At 32.2% G+C, this 20237-nt stretch overlaps 1 protein-coding gene across 1 annotated transcript in view; it reads right to left on the minus strand.

Annotated features, from left to right (window-relative positions):
- LOC119610969 overlaps positions 1 to 20237 on the minus strand; it is a 39690-nt gene that overhangs the window by 14322 nt on the left and 5131 nt on the right. The window contains 9 exon segments of the mRNA XM_037966395.1: positions 1 to 43; positions 446 to 472; positions 3294 to 3702; positions 3759 to 3964; positions 7520 to 7696; positions 7759 to 7938; positions 7998 to 8096; positions 18352 to 18474; positions 18643 to 19149. The exon segment at positions 1 to 43 is cut by the window's left edge and continues 245 nt beyond it. Coding sequence (XP_037822323.1) covers positions 1 to 43; positions 446 to 472; positions 3294 to 3702; positions 3759 to 3964; positions 7520 to 7696; positions 7759 to 7938; positions 7998 to 8096; positions 18352 to 18474; positions 18643 to 19092 — 1714 coding nt within the window. The 5' untranslated portion in view covers positions 19093 to 19149.

Raw genomic sequence — 20237 nt, forward strand, 5'->3', positions numbered from 1 at the left:
GAGATTCTTTAACTTCGATTTGACCATCTTTATTTACTTCAACCTTTTTTGTTGAAGGCGTTTTATTTTGTATATTTTCAATAATGAAGCAAATTTTTTTTTAATTTTTTTTTCAGAGGGCAGGGTTAATAAAGCGCAGTAATAGTAACATTTTCAATTTTATATAAAAAAGAGAATAACATTTTTTGTTTGTTAGCTTTTCATAACACTATAAACTAAAAGTTATTCACAAAGTTAACTTTATGATTGATCTTTTTGATTTTGGTGAAATATATGAATGTGTGATTTTGGCAACTTAAATTTAAAAACTCAAACTTTAACTCAAAATCTTAAGAAAAAGGGAAATTTGTTAAAAAAAAGTAAAACTCAAAACGTAACTTTGTTTTAAAATGTTATTGAAAAATGTTTGTAAGATGTTGTTTTTTTTTTTAGTAAAGATAATTACCTTAAATGCATTGGGATTTGTTGAGTTCTGCTTGGTGCGTGAGCGTTTTTAAATAGAAGGTTTGACAAAAAAAATCGTAATGATTTTGAATTGAAAATGTGGATGTGTTTCGAACGAATCATGAAAAGATATAAACCAATTGAGAAAAAATAAATAAAAACTTAAAGAAAAAATTTTATAAAGTGCTTAATTTTTGTGAAGAAAAAGCTAAAAGTGAGTGAGAGATTTTAAAATAAGATCGCTGAAATGTTGAGGTTTTCGAAAAGCTTTTTCTTTAAATTTAAAATTTTCAAATTTTTTTGGAATTATTCTTCAAAGAAAACTTTCTCAGAAGCTTTCTTAAAAGCTTTCTCAAAAGCTTTCTTAAAAGCTTTCTCAAAAGCTTTCTTAAAAGCTTTCTTAAAAGCTTTCTGAGAAGCTTTCTCAAAAGCTTTCATTAAATCTGCTTAATTTTTGTGAAGAAAGAGCTAAAAGTGAATGAGAGATTTTAAAAGAAGATCGCTAAAATGTTGAGTTTTAGATAAGCTTCTTCTTTAAATTTCAAATTTTCAAAATTTTTTGGAATTATTCTGCAACGAAAGCTTTCTCAGAAGCTTTCTCAAAAGCTTTCTCAGAAGCTTTCTCAAAAGCTTTCTCAGAAGCTTTCTCAAAAGCTTTCTCAGAAGCTTTCCCAAAAGCTTTCATTAAAGCTTTTTTTGTTAGTTTTTTTTTTAAATCATTTTAAGCTTTAACTACTACTTTAGTTTTAAAAGCTTTTTTATAATTTTATACAAAATGGTTTGAAAATTTAGGAATTGCAATAGCTTTAGTAAAGCTTTTTTTTGCTTCTGAAAACTTTCCGAAAAAGCTTTTAAGAAAGAATTTTTGAAAAGCTTTTTATTAATATACTCCCCCAAAAATGTCTTCTCTGGTTTTACAAAAAGCATTTCTGCTGTTGCCAAAAAGCTTTTCTAAAAAAATTTCTTAAACTTTTTCGAAAAGCTTTACATATTTATGATCTTATTATCAAATATATTTTAAAAAGCGTTTTAATTTGCTTTAAACTAAACTTACTATTAAAAGCTTTACAAAATTTTATAGAAGTTTGAAAATTTTGGAAAGTTTATTTTTGGTTTAATAAGCTTCAAACAGCTTTTAAAAAGAGCTTTTCTGAAAAAGCTTTTATAAAGAGCTTTTCTGAAAACACTTTTACAAAGAGCTTTTCTGAAGAGGCTTTCACTAAAAACTTTTCTGAACTATCTTTTACATAAAGCTATTCCTAATAAGTTTTCCTGAAAAGGCTTTTCTTAAGCTTGAAATTTGTTTCAAAAAGCTTAATATTTTTAAGCTTTTACAGAGAGCTTTTCTGAAGAGGCTTTTACAAAAAACTTTTCTAAACAAAAAAGCTTTTTCAGTAAGCTTTTCATAAAAAGCTTTCCTGAAATTTTGCTTCAAAAAGCTACATATTTTTAAGCTCTTACTCAGAAAGCTATTAAGAATTATATCTTAAAGAAGTTTTCTAATTTAACTGAAGGCTTTTTTAAAACTTAAACCTTTTTCGAAATGCTTTATTATCAAATATATCTTAAGAAATCTTTTTAATTTGCTTCAACAAAGCTTTTTAGTTTTAAATTGAGCTAAATAGTTAAGCTTTTAAAAGGTAAAAAAGTTTGAAAATTTAGGAAAGTTTATTTTTTATTTAATAACTTAAATAAGCTTCAAAAAGCTTTTACAAATAGCTTTTCTGAAAAAGCTTTAACAAAGAGCTTTTGAAGAGGTTTTCAAAAAAAAACTTTTCTAAAGTTTATACTTTTTCAGAAAGCTTTACATATTTAGGCTCTTATTAGCAAATTTACATTAAAAAAGCTTTTTAATTTGCTTCAATAAAGCTTTTTAGCCTTATATTAAACTTACTAGTTAAAGCTTTTAAAAAGCTTTACAAATTGTTCTAAAAGTTTGAAAATTTAGGAAAGTTTATTTTTGGTTTAATAACTTTAATAAGCTTCAAAAAGCTTTTACAAAGAGCTTTTCTGATGAAGCTTTTTAGAAAATAAATTTTTCATTAGATAAAGCTTTAGCTTATATTTATTAAATTTATCCTTTTTCCCTTATATTATAATAAATCTTGTTTTCATTTAAAAAAGCTCTAAAAAGCTTTAAATTTAAACTTACAACTCTTTTCCTATTATAATGAAGTACATTGTATATTTTATAAAACCCTTTAGCTTTTAAAAGTTTTTGGCTTTATATCCAGCTATTTCAAAAGTTTTCAGATAAGCTTTACGTTTTATGCATCTTAAAAAGCTCAGTCGAATAAAGCTAGTTTGAGTAAAAAGGTATTTAGCTTTAACTAAGTTTCAGATTTTTTCCCCTTGAGCTTTTTAAAAAGTTTTCTATAATGAAGGTGTTGTAGGTAATTTTTTGAGCTTTCAAAAGTTTCCAGTTTTAAATAAAGTTTTTCTTCATAAGCTTCTTAAAATGCTTTTCATTTTAAGCTTTTAGAAAGTCATATTATAATGAAGTTTTTTTAGGGTTTTAAAGGACTTGAACTTTACAAAGGAATTTCGGTTTTAAGAGTTCATACTTTTAAAGTAACTAAAAAGCTTTCTCCTTAGCTTTTTGTTTTAAGCTTCTTCAAAAGCTTAGTATAATGAGGTTCGTTTTATATTATAAAAAGTTTATAAAACATTATTAAGCTCGATTTAGCTTATATAGATCTCTAGCTTAAATTTGTTTGAAGCTTTAAATTAAGCTTTTCCCTTTAGGATGATAACATCTACCTCAACATTTCACAAATCTTCTCATAAACTAAAATCTAACCAAAAAGTAGGAAAATAAATTCAAATCCCATTTCATAAGCTCAACTTACCCTCTGAACACTGTGTATAATCAGTGTACTCTTACTGGGTTGGCCATTTGTATTTAAGGCACCCTCCTGTAAGGCACGTACGGCAGCATCAGCCAAATTCGAACCATTCTTCATGTGTTCATTAATAGCTGGGGTACTTATATGCAAAGCTTCCTTAAGTTTATACGGTCTAGGACCGGCAGGTATTTCGGCGCCCTCAATAAACACAAAATCCACGGTAATGGAACCGTGAACGGGTTGTGTTTCATAGGGACGCGGTTGCAATGCAAGGACTTGAGTCGAGGCAGGACCCACAGCCAATTCATCGATGCCTACCAAACCTAGACCCAAAAACTTGGGTGGATCGGAAGGATCGGCGGGACGATCGTAGACTTCAAAGAGGATTTCAGCAGATTGGGGTGCCAAGTCGCTGTAAGGTTACCATATTAATTTTTAAAATATTTAATATATTAATTGCAAACTTACAATAAGAAATGTTCATCCCAATAGGGATTATTGCCCTGTCTGGCTCCGGTTTGATTCTTTTGTGCTGGCTCATCCATTTCGACCACCACAAAGGGATCTTTGGCATCTTTGAGTGCTTCACCTTTGACAATTTTCACCAACAAGCGTCGGCCCGAGATCATGGGCTGTAAACCTCCGCCCTGCTGCATGCCTAAGTCCATTTGATTCTGGGGAAATGTATAGTGTTTAGGAAATGTTAAGATTTTTCTCTATTTAGACAAAATGAGTTAGGATTTAAAACGTAAAAAGGGACCTGTTTCAAAAATGCAAATGAAAATTTTAGATTTGAAAATGTTATATGAAAATTACTTCGTTTTAAAAGTTTTTCATTTTCATATAAAATTTTTGGAAAACCTCATTTCCATTTGTGTAACAGGTTTAAACCTAAAAATAAGCCTTTGATTTCTGGTTTTTGTTTGCCGTTACTAATTTATTTAAAATTTGCACAAATGTACAATTTTACTAAATTTTTAATTAATAATTTTAAATATATGTTAAGATCGTTATTATGTTTTAATGAATTTATCGTTTAATTGATTTTAGTAATTGTAATAATATTGAAAAGGTCCCTGTAAAGGAAGAAAAAGAAGATAACCAGTTTAAACCAATATTTTGACACAGAGAAAAAATATTAGAATATTATAAAGGATTTTTTAATGATAGTTATCAAAGGCATATTTTTGAGTCTGAAAGAACACATTTAAAATGTCAACATTTAAGAATGAGATAAACTTAAATGTAGGAAGTTTGTAAGAGATTGTTTGGGGGTAGGGTTTAAGAACAGAGAGAAGTGTAGGGTGTGACAAATAAAACCAAATCCATGAAGTAATAGTTGTGGATTATGGGCCTTAGTTGGAATAATATATTATAGTCTTGACAGTAGACTAGATGCTGGATTATATACCAGATATATAGACTATAGTTTGCCCTATATATGCTATAGTCCGGACTATAGGCTAAAGTCTTGACTATAGCCTATAGTCTGACTTATAGATTATAGTCTGGAATATTGGCTAAAGTCTGGACTATAGATTATAGTCAGACTATAATCAAGACTATAGATTATAGTCAGGGCTATAGATTATAGTCAGGACTATAGACTAAAGTCAGGACTACAAACTATAGTCAGGACTATAGACTATAGTCAGGACTATGGACTATAGTCAGAACTACCGACAATAGTCAGGATTACCGACAATAGACTATAGTCAGGACTATGGATTATTGTCAGGACTATGGCCTACAGTCTAGTCTATAGTCTAGTCTATAGTCTAGTCTATAGTCTAGTCTATAGTCTAGTCTATAGTCTAGTCTATAGTCTAGTCTATAGTCTAGTCTATAGTCTAGTCTATAGTCTAGTCTATAGTCTAGTCTATAGTCTAGTCTATAGTCTAGTCTATAGTCTAGTCTATAGTCTAGTCTATAGTCTAGTCTATAGTCTAGTCTATAGTCTAGTCTATAGTCTAGTCTATAGTCTAGTCTATAGTCTAGTCTATAGTCTAGTCTATAGTCTAGTCTATAGTCTAGTCTATAGTCTAGTCTATAGTCTAGTCTATAGTCTAGTCTATAGTCTAGTCTATAGTCTAGTCTATAGTCTAGTCTATAGTCTAGTCTATAGTCTAGTCTATAGTCTAGTCTATAGTCTAGTCTATAGTCTAGTCTATAGTCTAGTCTATACTCTAGTCTATAGTCTAGTCTATAGTCTAGTCTATAGTCTAGTCTATAGTCTAGTCTATAGTCTAGTCTATAGTCTAGTCTATAGTCTAGTCTATAGTCTAGTCTATAGTCTAGTCTATAGTCTAGTCTATAGTCTAGTCTATAGTCTAGTCTATAGTCTAGTCTATAGTCTAGTCTATAGTCTAGTCTATAGTCTAGTCTATAGTCTAGTCTATAGTCTAGTCTATAGTCTAGTCTATAGTCTAGTCTATAGTCTAGTCTATAGTCTAGTCTACAGTCTAGTCTATAGTCTAGTCTATAGTCTAGTCTATAGTCTAGTCTATAGTCTAGTCTATAGTGTAGTCTATAGTCTAGTCTATAGTCTAGTCTATAGTCTAGTCTATAGTCTAGTCTATAGTCTAGTCTATAGCCTACTCTATAGTCTAGTCTATAGTCTAGTCTATAGCCTACTCTATAGTCTAGTCTATAGTCTAGTCTATAGCCTAGTCTATAGTCTAGTCTATAGTCTAGTCTATAGTCTAGTCTATAGTCTAGTCTATAGTCTAGTCTATAGTCTAGTCTATAGTCTAGTCTATAGTCTAGTCTATAGTCTAGTCTATAGTCTAGTCTATAGTCTAGTCTGTAGTCTAGTCTATAGCCTAGTCTATAGTCTAGTCTGTAGTCTAGTCTATAGCCTAGTCTATAGTCTAGTCTGTAGTCTAGTCTATAGTCCAGTCTATAGTCTAGCTATAGTCTAGTCTATAGTCTAGTCTATAGTCCTAGTCTATAGTCTAGTCTATAGTCTAGTCTATAGTCTAGTCTATAGTCTAGTCTATAGTCTAGTCTATAGTCTAGTCTATAGTCTAGTCTATAGTCTAGTCTATAGTCTAGTCTATAGTCTAGTCTATAGTCTAGTCTATAGTCTAGTCTATAGTCTAGTCTATAGTCTAGTCTATAGTCTAGTCTATAGTCTAGTCTATAGTCTAGTCTATAGTCTAGTCTATAGTCTAGTCTATAGTCTAGTCTATAGTCTAGTCCTATAGTAGTCTATAGTCTAGTCTATAGTCTAGTCTATAGTCTAGTCTATAGTCTAGTCTATAGTCTAGTCTATAGTCTAGTCTATAGTCTAGTCTATAGTCTAGTCTATAGTCTAGTCTATAGTCTAGTCTATAGTCTAGTCTATAGTCTAGTCTATAGTCTAGTCTATAGTCTAGTCTATAGTCTAGTCTATAGTCTAGTCTATAGTCTAGTCTATAGTCTAGTCTATAGTCTAGTCTATAGTCTAGTCTATAGTCTAGTCTATAGTCTAGTCTATAGTCTAGTCTATAGTCTAGTCTATAGTCTAGTCTATAGTCTAGTCTATAGTCTAGTCTATAGTCTAGTCTATAGTCTAGTCTATAGTCTAGTCTATAGTCTAGTCTATAGTCTAGTCTATAGTCTAGTCTATAGTCTAGTCTATAGTCTAGTCTATAGTCTAGTCTATCTAGTCTATAGTCTAGTCTATAGTCTAGTCTATAGTCTAGTCTATAGTCTAGTCTGTAGTCTAGTCTACAGTCTAGTCTACAGTCTAGTCTGTAGTCTAGTCTATAGTCTAGTCTATAGTCTAGTCTATAGTCTAGTCTATAGTCTAGTCTAGTCTATAGTCTAGTCTATAGTCTAGTCTATAGTCTAGCCTATAGTCTAGTCTATATTCTAGTTTATATGGTCTATAATCTAGTCTATGGTCTAGTCTTTAGTCTAGTGTATAGTCTAGTCTAGAGACTATGGACTATAGTGGTCTATAGACTTCTGTCTGGAATAGAATAAAATATAATCCCGAACTATGGACCACATCCCTTTAGTAATTCATATAACATAAAGATAAGTCCATAACACCAAAAATAACAGTAACAGGATTAAAAAAATTGTAAAGGAAATGAACAAAAAATTAAAAGAGAAAACATGACATGTCATGGTAATGTTTACTGACACATGTCTATATGTCATGTGTTATATTTTAAGCAAAATTCTCTTCTCAATGTTCTTACGCTCACCGCCATAGTATCATATGGAATGGGATAAATTACAGGCAAATCCATGGGTTCAATATCGGCACGAGGACAAGTGGTATACATAGAGAAATCTACAGGATAAATGGTATCACGTAAAGCTCTAGTTAAAATTTCCGAAACTTGGGCCTGGAATTGTTGTTCATCCTGATCCATGGGCTTAATAGCGCCCACACTGTTCATGGCTATGCGTATCTGAAAATAAAAACGTAGAATTTTTATAATTAATCGAATAAAATGATACCGTCTCAACTTACATCTGGAAAACCTTCTACTCTCATATCACCCTTTAAGGTATTGTAGTTCATGGCATTAGCTATGCGTGCTCGGAATCTAGAAACGGTTACCTTATAATGGGAAGTCTCAACTTTTCCTGATTTCTGTCGGAAGGTTTTAACTTGCAATACCGGCATGGCGTCACAATCGAAAGTAATAAGCTGTGTATAATAGAAGAGATTTTGGTTAACCGATTATATTAAATCGTTGTATAACTCACCATATCAGCTGGATTGGCTTCATCGGCATTACAGAAAATGTTACTTAAACCAGGTGGCGGACTGTCGGGTAATACACGTACGATTTCTACTGCAAGTCCCTGAAATTTGTAAGGTTATTTTATAAGTAAGCAGTGGTACATTTGAATAGAACTAGTTTTAAAATATTGTTAAAAATCTTATCCCTAGAAATATCTAAGACGACTAACAGTCAGGAAAATATCTTTTAAACGAACATATTTAAAAAATCGAGAACGACTATATTATATATGTAGATTAAACTATAGACAAGAATATAGACACTTTGGATAATAGATAAAAGCATAGATCTGGACTACAGAATAGACTGTAGTCTGGACAAAACTCAATGGTCTAGACTATAGATAAGACTACAGTCTAGACTATAGAAAAGACTACAGTCTAGATTATAGACTAGACTTGAGTCTGGACTATAAACTAGACTATAGTCTGGACTATAGACAAGACTACAGTCTAGACTATAGACAAGACTACAGTCTGGATTATAGACTAGACTTGAGTCTGGATTATAGACTAGACTATGGCCTAGACTATAGTCTGGACTATACCCTAGACTATAGTGTGGACTAGACTATAGTCTAGACTATATAAAAGACTATAGTCTCGACCACAGACTAGACTACCGTCTGGAATATAGACTAGACTATAGTCTGGACTATAGACTAGACTATAGTCTGGACTATAGACTAGACTATAGTCTGGACTATACACTAGACTATAGTCTGGACTATAGACTAGACTATAGTCTGGACTATAGATTAGATTATAGTCTGGACTATATACTGAACTATAGTCTGGACTATGGACTAGACTATAGTCTGGACTATAGACTAGACTATAGTCTGGACTATATACTGAATTATAGTCTGGACTATAGACTAGACTATAGTCTGGACTATAGACTAGACTATAGTCTGGACTATAAACTAGACTATAGTCTGGACTATAGACAAGACTACAGTTTAGACTATAGACAAGACTGCACTCTGGATTATAGACTAGACTTGAGTCTGGACTATAGACTAGACTATGGCCTAGACTATAGTCTGGACTATACCCTAGGCTATAGTGTGGACTTTAGACTAGACTATAGTCTGGACTATATAAAAGACTATAGTCTCGACCACAGACTAGACCACCGTCTGGAATATAGACTAGACTATATCTGGACTATACACTAGACTATAGTCTGCACTATAGACTAGACTATAGTCTGGACTATATACTGAATTATAGTCTGGACTATAGACTAGACTATAGACTAGACTATAGTCTGTTCTATAGACTTGACTATAGTCTGTACTATAGACTAGACTATAGTCTGGACTATAGACTAGACTATAGTCTGGACTATAGACTAGACTATAGTCTGGACTATAGACTAGACTATAGTCTGGACTATAGATTAGACTATATTCTGGACATTAGACAAGACTATAATGTGGACTTTAGACAAGACTAGAGTCTAGACTATAGACAAGACTACAGTCTGGATTATAGACTAGACTTAAGTCTGGACTATAGACTAGACTATGGCCTAGACTATAGTCTGGACTATACACTAGACTATAGTGTGGACTTTAGACTAGACTATAGTCTGGACTATATAAAAGACTATAGTCTCGACCACAGACTAGACTACCGTCTGGACTATAGACTAGACTATAGTCTGGACTATAGACTAGACTACAGTCTGGACTATAGACTAGACTATAGTCTGGACTATAGACTAGACTATAGTCTGAACTATAGACAAGACTATATTCTGGACTATAGACAAGACTATAGTCTGGACTATAGACAAGACTATAGTCTGGACTATAGACAAGACTATAGTCTGGACTATAGACAAGACTATAGTCTGGACTATAGACAAGACTATAGTCTGGACTATAGAATAGACTGTAGTCTGGACTATAGACATGACTACAGACTAGACTAAGAGGCAAGTTTTATTTTCTAATTATTCCAGCTGAAACAGAAGTGCTCCAGAAACTTTATCTCAGCCCTGTTGATAACTTTTTCCTTGAACATGAGTTATTTTATGAGAAACAACAATAACAACAGAATATTATCAAGACCCATATAAAAATAAACACTTAAAAATCAAGTATTCACTGGATTACTAATAAATTTTTCGCTTTTTTTTCGTATACATATATTCATTTCAATTTCAATACTAAGGTCAAGGTCTTAATTTAAACAAAAATCTTTTTTTTTTTTTGGTTCTTGGTGTTTTGTGTTTTTTTTTTAACACATACAATGAGATGGACGGACAACATAAAAAAAAAGACGAACCCCAGTATTTTTATTTTGCGGTATAGTGGTAGCATGTCTGATGGCGATAAACATATAGAGTGAACTCGTTCTTTAGAGTTTGTTTTTAAGACGGAGTCTACCGCAAAAAGCTTACGTAATTATTTTAAAGTATTCCAAAAATAAATGTGTTGTAGTTGTGGCTATGAATCAGTAAATATTTTTTTGTTTTATTTTATTATTATTTATAATAAACATAAACAATATACAGAATGAGAAATCGATTTGCTCGAGTTACATAGGTAACTAATGTCCGTGTTTTGAGATTTTTAAAAATTGAAACAATTCTGGATTACAACAATTGTGTGGCTTTAGTCACATTATTTAACTACAAATGTGGCAAAAACTTCGGTATGCTGCTCAGCAAACCATCTGTGACTTCATACTTCATAAATTTTTATTATAAAAAAAATTTAAAAAAAAAAATCAAATACTGATAAACTAATTACCTTTAGTTATTTTTAATAATACTGGGGATTTACCTAGTAGCCATGTCGAGTCTAAAATAACTAATTTTTGCGGTATGTTCATGCTACAAATAATTTGTTTTTGGTTAAAAAACAACAAACAAAATGTTTAGTACATAACTACATATAATTTAATAATATATTTTGACCTAGATTTGATGCACTTTAATTTTAATAAAATTCAAATTAAGTTTTTACTTGTTTTAAATAAATTTTAAAAAGTGTCGCAAAAAAACAAACTACATAATTATAGTTTGTTAACAAAATTAAAATATACTATAGCCTGGCCAATAGACAAGAATATAGAATGGTCTATAGTTCAGACTATGGACTATAGATATAAAGTTAAGACTATAGACAAGTCTATAGACAATACTAAAGTCTGTAGCTGGACTATAGACAAGACTAAAGTCTGGACTACAAACTAGACTGTCTAGTCTAGAGTCAATAGACAAGACTATAGGCAAAACTATAGACAAGACAGATCTTTGGACAAGACTATAGACTGGACTATAGACAAGTCTATAGACTGGTCAATAGAAAAGACTATAGACTGGTCTATAGACAAGATTATAGACTGGTGTATAGACACGAATTAGACTGGTCAATAGACAAGACTATAGACTGTTCAATAGACAAGACTATATACTAGTCAATAGACAAGACTATATACTAGTCAATGGACAAGACTATACATTGGTCAATAGACAAGACTATAGACTGATCTATAGTCAAAACTATAGACTGGTCTATAGACAAGCCTATAGACTGATCTATAGACAAGACTATGGACTGGTCTATAGACAAGAGTATATACTGGTCAACAGGCAAGACTATAGACTGGTCAATAGACAAGACTATAGGCAAAACTATAGACAAAACTGATCTATGGACAAGACTATAGATTGGACTATAGAAAATACTATTGACTGGACTATAGACAAGACTATATACTGGTCAATAGACAAGACTATACACTGGTCAATAGACAAGACTATACACTGGTCTATAGACAAGACTATAGACTGGTCTATAGACAAGACTATAGACTGGTCAATAGACAAGACTATACACTGGTCTATAGACAAGACTATACTCTGGTCTATAGACAATACTATATACTGATCTATAGACTGATATATGTATAAACAAGACTATAGACTGGTCTATAGACAATACTATAGACAGTACTATAGACAATACTATATACAAGACTATAGACTGGTCTATAGACAAGAGTATAGACTGGTCTATAGACAAGACTATAGACTGGTCAACAAAAAAGACTATAGACTGGTCAATAGACAAGACTATAGACAAAACTATAGGCAAGACTGATATATGGGCAAGATTATAGACTGGACTATAGACAGGACTGTAGACTGGACTATAGACAAGACTATAGACTGGTCTATAGACAAGAATATATACTGATCTATAGACTGGTATATAAACAAGACTATAGACTGGTGTATATACAATGCTATTGACAAGACTATATACAAGACTATAGACTGGTCTATAGACCAGACTATAGACTTGTCAATAGACAGGACTATAGACTGGTCAATAGACAAGACTATAGACATGTCAACAGTATATAGACAAGACTATAGACTGGTCTATAGACAAGACTATAGACTGGTCTATAGACAAGACTATAGACTGGTCTATAGACAAGACTATAGACTGGTCTATAGACAAGACTATAGACTGGTCAATAGACAAGACTATACACTGGTCTATAGACAAGACTATACTCTGGTCTATAGACAATACTATATACTGATCTATAGACTGATATATAAACAAGACTATAGACAATACTATAGACAAGAATATAGACAGTACTATAGACAATACTATATACAAAACTATAGACTGGTCTATTGAAAAGACTATAGATTGGTCTATAGAAAAAATTTCAGACTGGTCTATAGACAAGGCTATAGACTGGTCTATAGACAAGACTATAGACTGGTCTATAGACAAGACTATAGACTGATCTATAGACAAGACTATAGACAGGTCTATAGACAAGACTATAGACTGGTCTATAGGCAAGACTATAGACTGGTCTATAGACAAGACTATAGACTGATCTATAGACAAGACTATAGACTTGTCTATAGACAAGTCTATAGACTGTTATATAGTCAAGACTATAGACTGTTATATAGTCAAGACTATAGACTGTTATATAGTCAAGACTATAGACTGTTATATAGTCAAGACTATAGACTGTTATATAGTCAAGACTATAGACTGGTCTATAGACGAGACTATAGACTGTTATATAGTCAAAACTATAGACTGTTCTATAGTCAAGACTATAGACTGTTCTATAATCAAGACTATAGACAGTTCTATAGTCAAGACTATAGACGGTTCTATAGTCAAGACCATAGACTGTTATATAGTCAATGCTGTTCTGTAGTCAGAACTTCTATAGACTTTTCTATAGTCAAATCTATAGAGTACTTTATAGTTATGATTATACACTGATATACCATCAAGACTATAGATTGTACTACTGACATGACTGGAAGACTGAAAGAAAACATTAATTTAATTTTCCCTTAATTCAAGCAATTAAAGGGTCAGATCATATAAATTCTATTAATATAAATATTCTATTCTTTCATAATATTATTACTACATTTTACTATGTCATCTTATGACCCCGATAACAAGTTAAATGGCAAGAAATTGACAAGTGTCATTCATTCATACGAACGGTACGGATAGTTGCATGTATGCATGAAAACTTTTTCATTGACCTAGACATTATTGAAAAGCAAACTGTGACACAAGTCATCATACTATATATGGGCACATGAGATATTTTTACAATTAATGAACAACTAATGAGAACATAGTAGTATAATGTAAATCAAAACCAAAAGATGATGACTATTGATACTTGAACAAAACAGAAAAAAACTAATATGGTAAATTTAACCAGGCGTGACGTGAAAAATTGTTATAAAAAACCAATGCCACGGACCAAATACTTGTACGAATTAGCAACAAGTAGTATGAGTTGGAAAAACCAATGTTGTTGTAGGGGCCAAGAGCTTAGTGTAATGGTAGGGGGCTACAATTATATTAATAGTAAAACTATTATCAAGGTTTGTGATTTCTGATATGTAACTAATTTAATATTTGTTCTATTAAACTGTGATTACCCCTATTATGAAATATTTGCTACATTCTGGTTTATATTAATAAATATGCAAATAGCATATTAAACATATGATTGAAATGTTTATTAAAAACGAATTCTAAAAATTGAAACCAGAGTATATAGAAACTGATATGTAAGAATCTATAATTGCTGTAAAAATATGGATGACGTGTTGGTCATGACATCATATTGGAGAAAATTTCTAGTTCTTTAATTCGTAGATTTCATTGGAATAAACTGACGACGTATTCCTAATAGGTGATGTCACAGTTAAGGTGGGAGACACCATTTCAACTTGAATTTTTATATTTCATTAAAAACCTTAAACTGAAATGATTAATGACTGCACTACACTGAGAAAAAACTTCATAGTAAATTTCATAATTAAATATACTTTCGAATATTCTGGTCTATATCCTAGTATACAGTCTAATATATGTTGTAGTCTAGAGTCTAGTCAAGACTTTATACTATTCTGAAGTCAAGACTATAGACTGTTCTATAGTAAAGTTTATCGGCTGTTCTATAGTAAAGGCTATAGTCTGTTCTATGGTCCAGACTATAGACTGTTCTATAGTGAAGACTATAGACTGTTCTATGGTCAAGACTATAGGCTGTTCTATAGCTAAGATCATTGACTTTACTATAGCCAAGTCAATAGACTTTTCTATAGTCAAGAATATAGACAGTTTTTAAATTTAAGACTGTAGACTATAGACTTTTCGATAGTCAGGACTATAGCCTTTTCAGTAGTAAAACTTTAGACTGTTCTATAGGTAAGACTATAGAATGTTCTGCGGTCAGGACTACAGACTGTTCTAAAATCAAGGCTATAAACTGTTCTATAGTCATGAGTATAGACTGTTCTACAGTTAAGGCTATAGGCTAGTCTAAATATAGTCTAGTCCATAGTCTAGCCTATTGTCTAGTCTGTAGTTTAGTCTCTAGTCTAGCCTGTATTTTAGTCCATAGTCTTGTCTATATTATGGTCCTTAGTCTAGCCTATAGTCTAGTCTATATTCTAGTCAATAGTCTAGTCTATAGTCTAGTCTATAGTCTAGTCTATAGTCTAGTCTATAGTCTAGTCTATAGTCTAGTCTATAGTCTAGTCTATAGTCTAGTCTATAGTCTAGTCTATAGTCTAGTCTATAGTCTAGTCTATAGTCTAGTCTATAGTCTAGTCTATAGTCTAGTCTATAGTCTAGTCTATAGTCTAGTCTATAGTCTAGTCTATAGTCTAGTCTATAGTCTAGTCTATAGTCTAGTCTATAGTCTAGTCTATAGTCTAGTCTATAGTCTAGTCTATAGTCTAGTCTATAGTCTAGTCTATAGTCTAGTCTATAGTCTAGTCTATAGTCTAGTCTATAGTCTAGTCTATAGTCTAGTCTATAGTCTAGTCTATAGTCTAGTCTATAGTCTAGTCTATAGTCTAGTCTATAGTCTAGTCTATAGTCTAGTCTATAGTCTAGTCTATAGTCTAGTATAGTCTAGTCTATAGTCTAGTCTATAGTCTAGTCTATAGTCTAGTCTATAGTCTAGTCTATAGTCTAGTCTATAGTCTAGTCTATAGTCTAGTCTATAGTCTAGTCTATAGTCTAGTCTATAGTCTAGTCTATAGTCTAGTCTATAGTCTAGTCTATAGTCTAGTCTATAGTCTAGTCTATAGTCTAGTCTATAGTCTAGTCTATAGTCTAGTCTATAGTCTAGTCTATAGTCTAGTCTATAGTCTAGTCTATAGTCTAGTCTATAGTCTAGTCTATAGTCTAGTCTATAGTCTAGTCTATAGTCTAGTCTATAGTCTAGTCTATAGTCTAGTCTATAGTCTAGTCTATAGTCTAGTCTATAGTCTAGTCTATAGTCTAGTCTATAGTCTAGTCTATAGTCTAGTCTATAGTCTAGTCTATAGTCTAGTCTATAGTCTAGTCTATAGTCTAGTCTATAGTCTAGTCTATTAGGTCTAGTCTATAGTCTAGTCTATAGTCTAGTCTATAGTCTAGTCTATAGTCTAGTCTATAGTCTAGTCTATAGTCTAGTCTATAGTCTAGTCTATAGTCTAGTCTATAGTCTAGTCTATAGTCTAGTCTATAGTCTAGTTCTATAGTCTATAGTCTAGTATAGTCTAGTCTTATAGTCTAGTCTATAGTCTAGTCTAGTCTATAGTCTAGTCTATAGTCTAGTCTATAGTCTAGTCTATAGTCTAGTCTATAGTCTAGTCTATAGTCTAGTCTATAGTCTAGTCTATAGTCTAGTCTATGTCTAGTCTATAGTCTAGTCTATTAGTCTAGTCTATAGTATAGTCTATAGTCTAGTCTATAGTCTAGTCTATAGTCAGCTATAGTCTAGTCTATAGTCTAGTCTATAGTCTAGTCTATAGTCTAGTCTATAGTCTAGTCTATAGTCTAGTCTATAGTCTAGTCTATAGTCTAGTCTATAGTCTAGCTATAGTCTAGTCTATAGTCTAGTCTATAGTCTAGTCTATAGTCTAGTCTATAGTCTAGTCTATAGTCTAGGTCTATAGTCTAGTCTATAGTCTAGTCTAATTAGTCTAGTCTATAGTCTAGTCTATAGTCTAGTATCTATAGTCTAGTCTATAGTCTAGTCTATAGTCTAGTCTATAGTATAGCTAGTCTATAGTCTAGTCTATAGTCTAGTATAGAGTCTAGTCTATAGTCTAGTCTTAGTCTATCTAGTCTATAGTCTAGTCTATAGTCTAGTCTATAGTCTAGTCTATAGTCTAGTCTATAGTTTCTAGTCTATAGTCTAGTCTATAGTCTAGTCTATAGTCTAGTTCTATAGTCTAGTCTATAGTCTAGTCTATAGTCTAGTCTATAGTCTAGTCTATAGTCTAGTCTATAGTCTATAGTCTAGTCTATAGTCTAGTCTATAGTCTAGTCTATAGTCTAGTCTATAGTCTAGTCTATAGTCTAGTCTATAGTCTAGTCTATAGTCTAGTCTATAGTCTAGTCTATAGTCTAGTCTATAGTCTAGTCTATAGTCTAGTCTATAGTCTAGTCTATAGTCTAGTCTATAGTCTAGTCTATAGTCTAGTCTATAGTCTAGTCTATAGTCTAGTCTATAGTCTAGTCATAGTCTAGTCTATAGTCTAGTCTATAGTCTAGTCTATAGTCTAGTCTATAGTCTGGTCTATAGTCTAGTCTATAGTCTAGTCTATAGTCTAGTCTATAGTCTAGTCTATAGTCTAGTCTATAGTCTAGTCTATAGTCTTGTCTATAGTCTAGTCTATAGTCTTGTCTATAGTCTAGTCTATAGTCTAGTCTATAGTCTAGTCTATAGTCTAGTCTATAGTCTAGTCTATAGTCTAGTCTATAGTCTAGTCTATAGTCTAGTCTATAGTCTAGTCTATAGTCTAGTCTATAGTCTAGTCTATAGTTAGTTAGTCTATAGTCTAGTCTATAGTCTAGTCTATAGTCTGGTCTATAGTCTAGTCTATAGTCTAGTCTATAGTCTAGTCTATAGTCTAGTCTATAGTCTGGTCTATAGTCTAGTCTATAGTCTTGTCTATAGTCTAGTCTATAGTCTTGTCTATAGTCTAGTCTATAGTCTAGTCTATAGTCTAGTCTATAGTCTAGTCTATAGTCTAGTCTATAGTCTAGTCTATAGTCTAGTCTATAGTCTAGTCTATAGTCTAGTCTATAGTCTAGTCTATAGTTAGTCTATAGTCTAGTCTATAGTCTAGTCTATAGTCTAGTCTATAGTCTAGTCTATAGTCTGGTCTATAGTCTAGTCTATATTCTAGTCTATAGAATTAGTCTATAGTCTAGTCTATAGTCTAGTCTATAGTCTAGTCTATAGTCTAGTCTATAGTCTAGTCTATAGTCTAGTCTATAGTCTGGTCTATAGTCTGTCTATAGTCTAGTCTATAGTCTAGTCTATAGTCTAGTCTAGTCTATAGTCTAGTCTATATTCTAGTCTATAGTCTAGTCTATAGTCTATATTCTAGTCTAAAGTCTAGTCTATAGTCTAGTCTATAGTCTAGTCTATAGTCTAGTCTATAGTCTAGTCTATAGTCTATAGTCTAGTCTATAGTCTAGTCTAGTCTATAGTATAGTCTATAGTCTAGTTTATAGTCGAGTCTATAGGCTAGTCCATAGTCTAGTCTACTCGTTTATAGGCAAGCAATAGATATTAATAATAAATATTTGTAAAGCGCTTAAAATCCCCAAACGCTCTTGGGTAAATTATAACTCCCTTTAATCCACCTTGACCAATATATTAACTATCATACAAATAAACTTTAATTAACACCTATTTTTAAAATGTCACTAAACCCATAAAATCCATAATATTATACAAAAAACATGTAAAATTTAAAATCAAATAACTTACCTCTTCTTCGTTTTTATGCAAAGTATCGTTAAGTGCGATAACCCAAGACATTAATAATTCGTTAACAATCACCAAGTCACTATAGAGCCAACGAAAAACTTGGCTAGTCCAAGTGACGGAAGTCTAAAATAACAACAATAAACAAAACAACAATATAAAATAAATCAATATATTTAAAAGCAAACAAAAAACCACTCTATTAAATATAATAATAAAATTAACATAAAAAAAAAAAAAATATTTTATAAAAACCACACAAAATAAATTAAACTAAAAATCCCACTAACTCACCGTTTCTGGTCCAACAACATTTGAGGGCGGTGGCACATAACGTTTTTTACGATTTTCCGGTCCTGTCGAACCCTGTCTCACCATACGTCTGCGCACACCCGGTCCACCGGCAGCAGCTCCAGGTACCGGTGGTCGTCCACGACCACTACCACCCGCCGGTTTTGCTAATAAATCTTTTATTTCACTTTTACTTGACAATATTTCACGCGGTTCCGAGAGACGTTTTTCAGTTTTAATACCACCCGGGGCAACACTACCCTGCCGACTACTGGCGGCACTAGCAGGTTTATCTTTCAGCACATATTTTTGGTATAAAAATTTACACAGCCATACTAAGAAGAGAGCCAATACGGCCCATATAAATATAAACATTGCTAATGAATCCATTGTTATATCACCGAGACCTTCAAATGTACAAATATAATCATCGATTTGATCGGCTAAATCCATAATAGTTTAAAACGTTAAGGGTGTTGTTTTAAACAGTTGGCGCCATGGGCATCATAGCTGGAAATGAGAAAAAACGGGGGATAAAGAGATTAGTTACAAAGTTAAAATTTGATTTAATGAAGAGTATATAAAAAGGAAAGTTATGACAAATCGTTTATAAGTAGAGAATTTATCAATCAGGACGACCTTAACTATGACTATAATCTGAGGTGCATAGTATACTGAAGTCAGGACTATATATTAGACTCAAGTTCGGATTATAGACTAAGCTATAGTCAGGAACTAGACTAGATTTTAAAATGAACTACCAACTTAACACTGGATTTTAGACCAGACCGTAGTCTTACTATAGTCTAGACTATAGTCTGAACTATAGACCAGACTATAGACAAGACTATAGTCTGAACTATAGACTAGACTATAACCTGGTATATAGACTCTACTATAGCCTTGATTATATACTAGATAATAGTCTGGATTATAAACGAGACTATAGTATGGACTATAGACGAGACTATAGTTTGGACTATAAACGAGACTATAGTTTGGACTATAGACGAGACTATAGTTTGGACTATAGACGAGACTATAGTTTGGACTATAGACGAGACTATAGTTTGGACTATAGACGAGACTATAGTTTGGACTATAGACGAGACTATAGTCTGTACTATAGACGAGACCATAGTCTGTACTATAGACGAGACCATAGTCTGTACTATAGACGAGACCATAGTCTGTACTATAGACGAGACCATAGTCTGTACTATAGACGAGACTATAGTCCGGACTATAAACGAGACTATAGTCTGGACTATAGACTAGACTATAATCTGGACTATAGACGAGACTATAATCTGGACTATAGACGAGACTATAGTCTGGACTATAGACGAGACTATAGTCTGGACTATAGACGAGACTATAGACGAGACTATAGTCTGGACTATAGAAGAGACTATAGTCTGGACTATAGACTAGACTATAATCTGGACTATAGACGAGACTATAATCTGGACTATAGACGAGACTATAGTCTGGACTATAGACGAGACTATAGACGAGACTATAGTCTGGACTATAGAAGAGACTATAGTCTGGACTATAGACGAGACTATAGTCTGGACTATAGACGAGACTATAGT

Source organism: Lucilia sericata, unplaced genomic scaffold, assembly GCF_015586225.1.
Source record: "Lucilia sericata isolate MDLA Ls3-8-SP2 unplaced genomic scaffold, ASM1558622v1 Contig001327F_arrow, whole genome shotgun sequence".
Lineage (NCBI taxonomy): Eukaryota > Metazoa > Arthropoda > Insecta > Diptera > Calliphoridae > Lucilia > Lucilia sericata.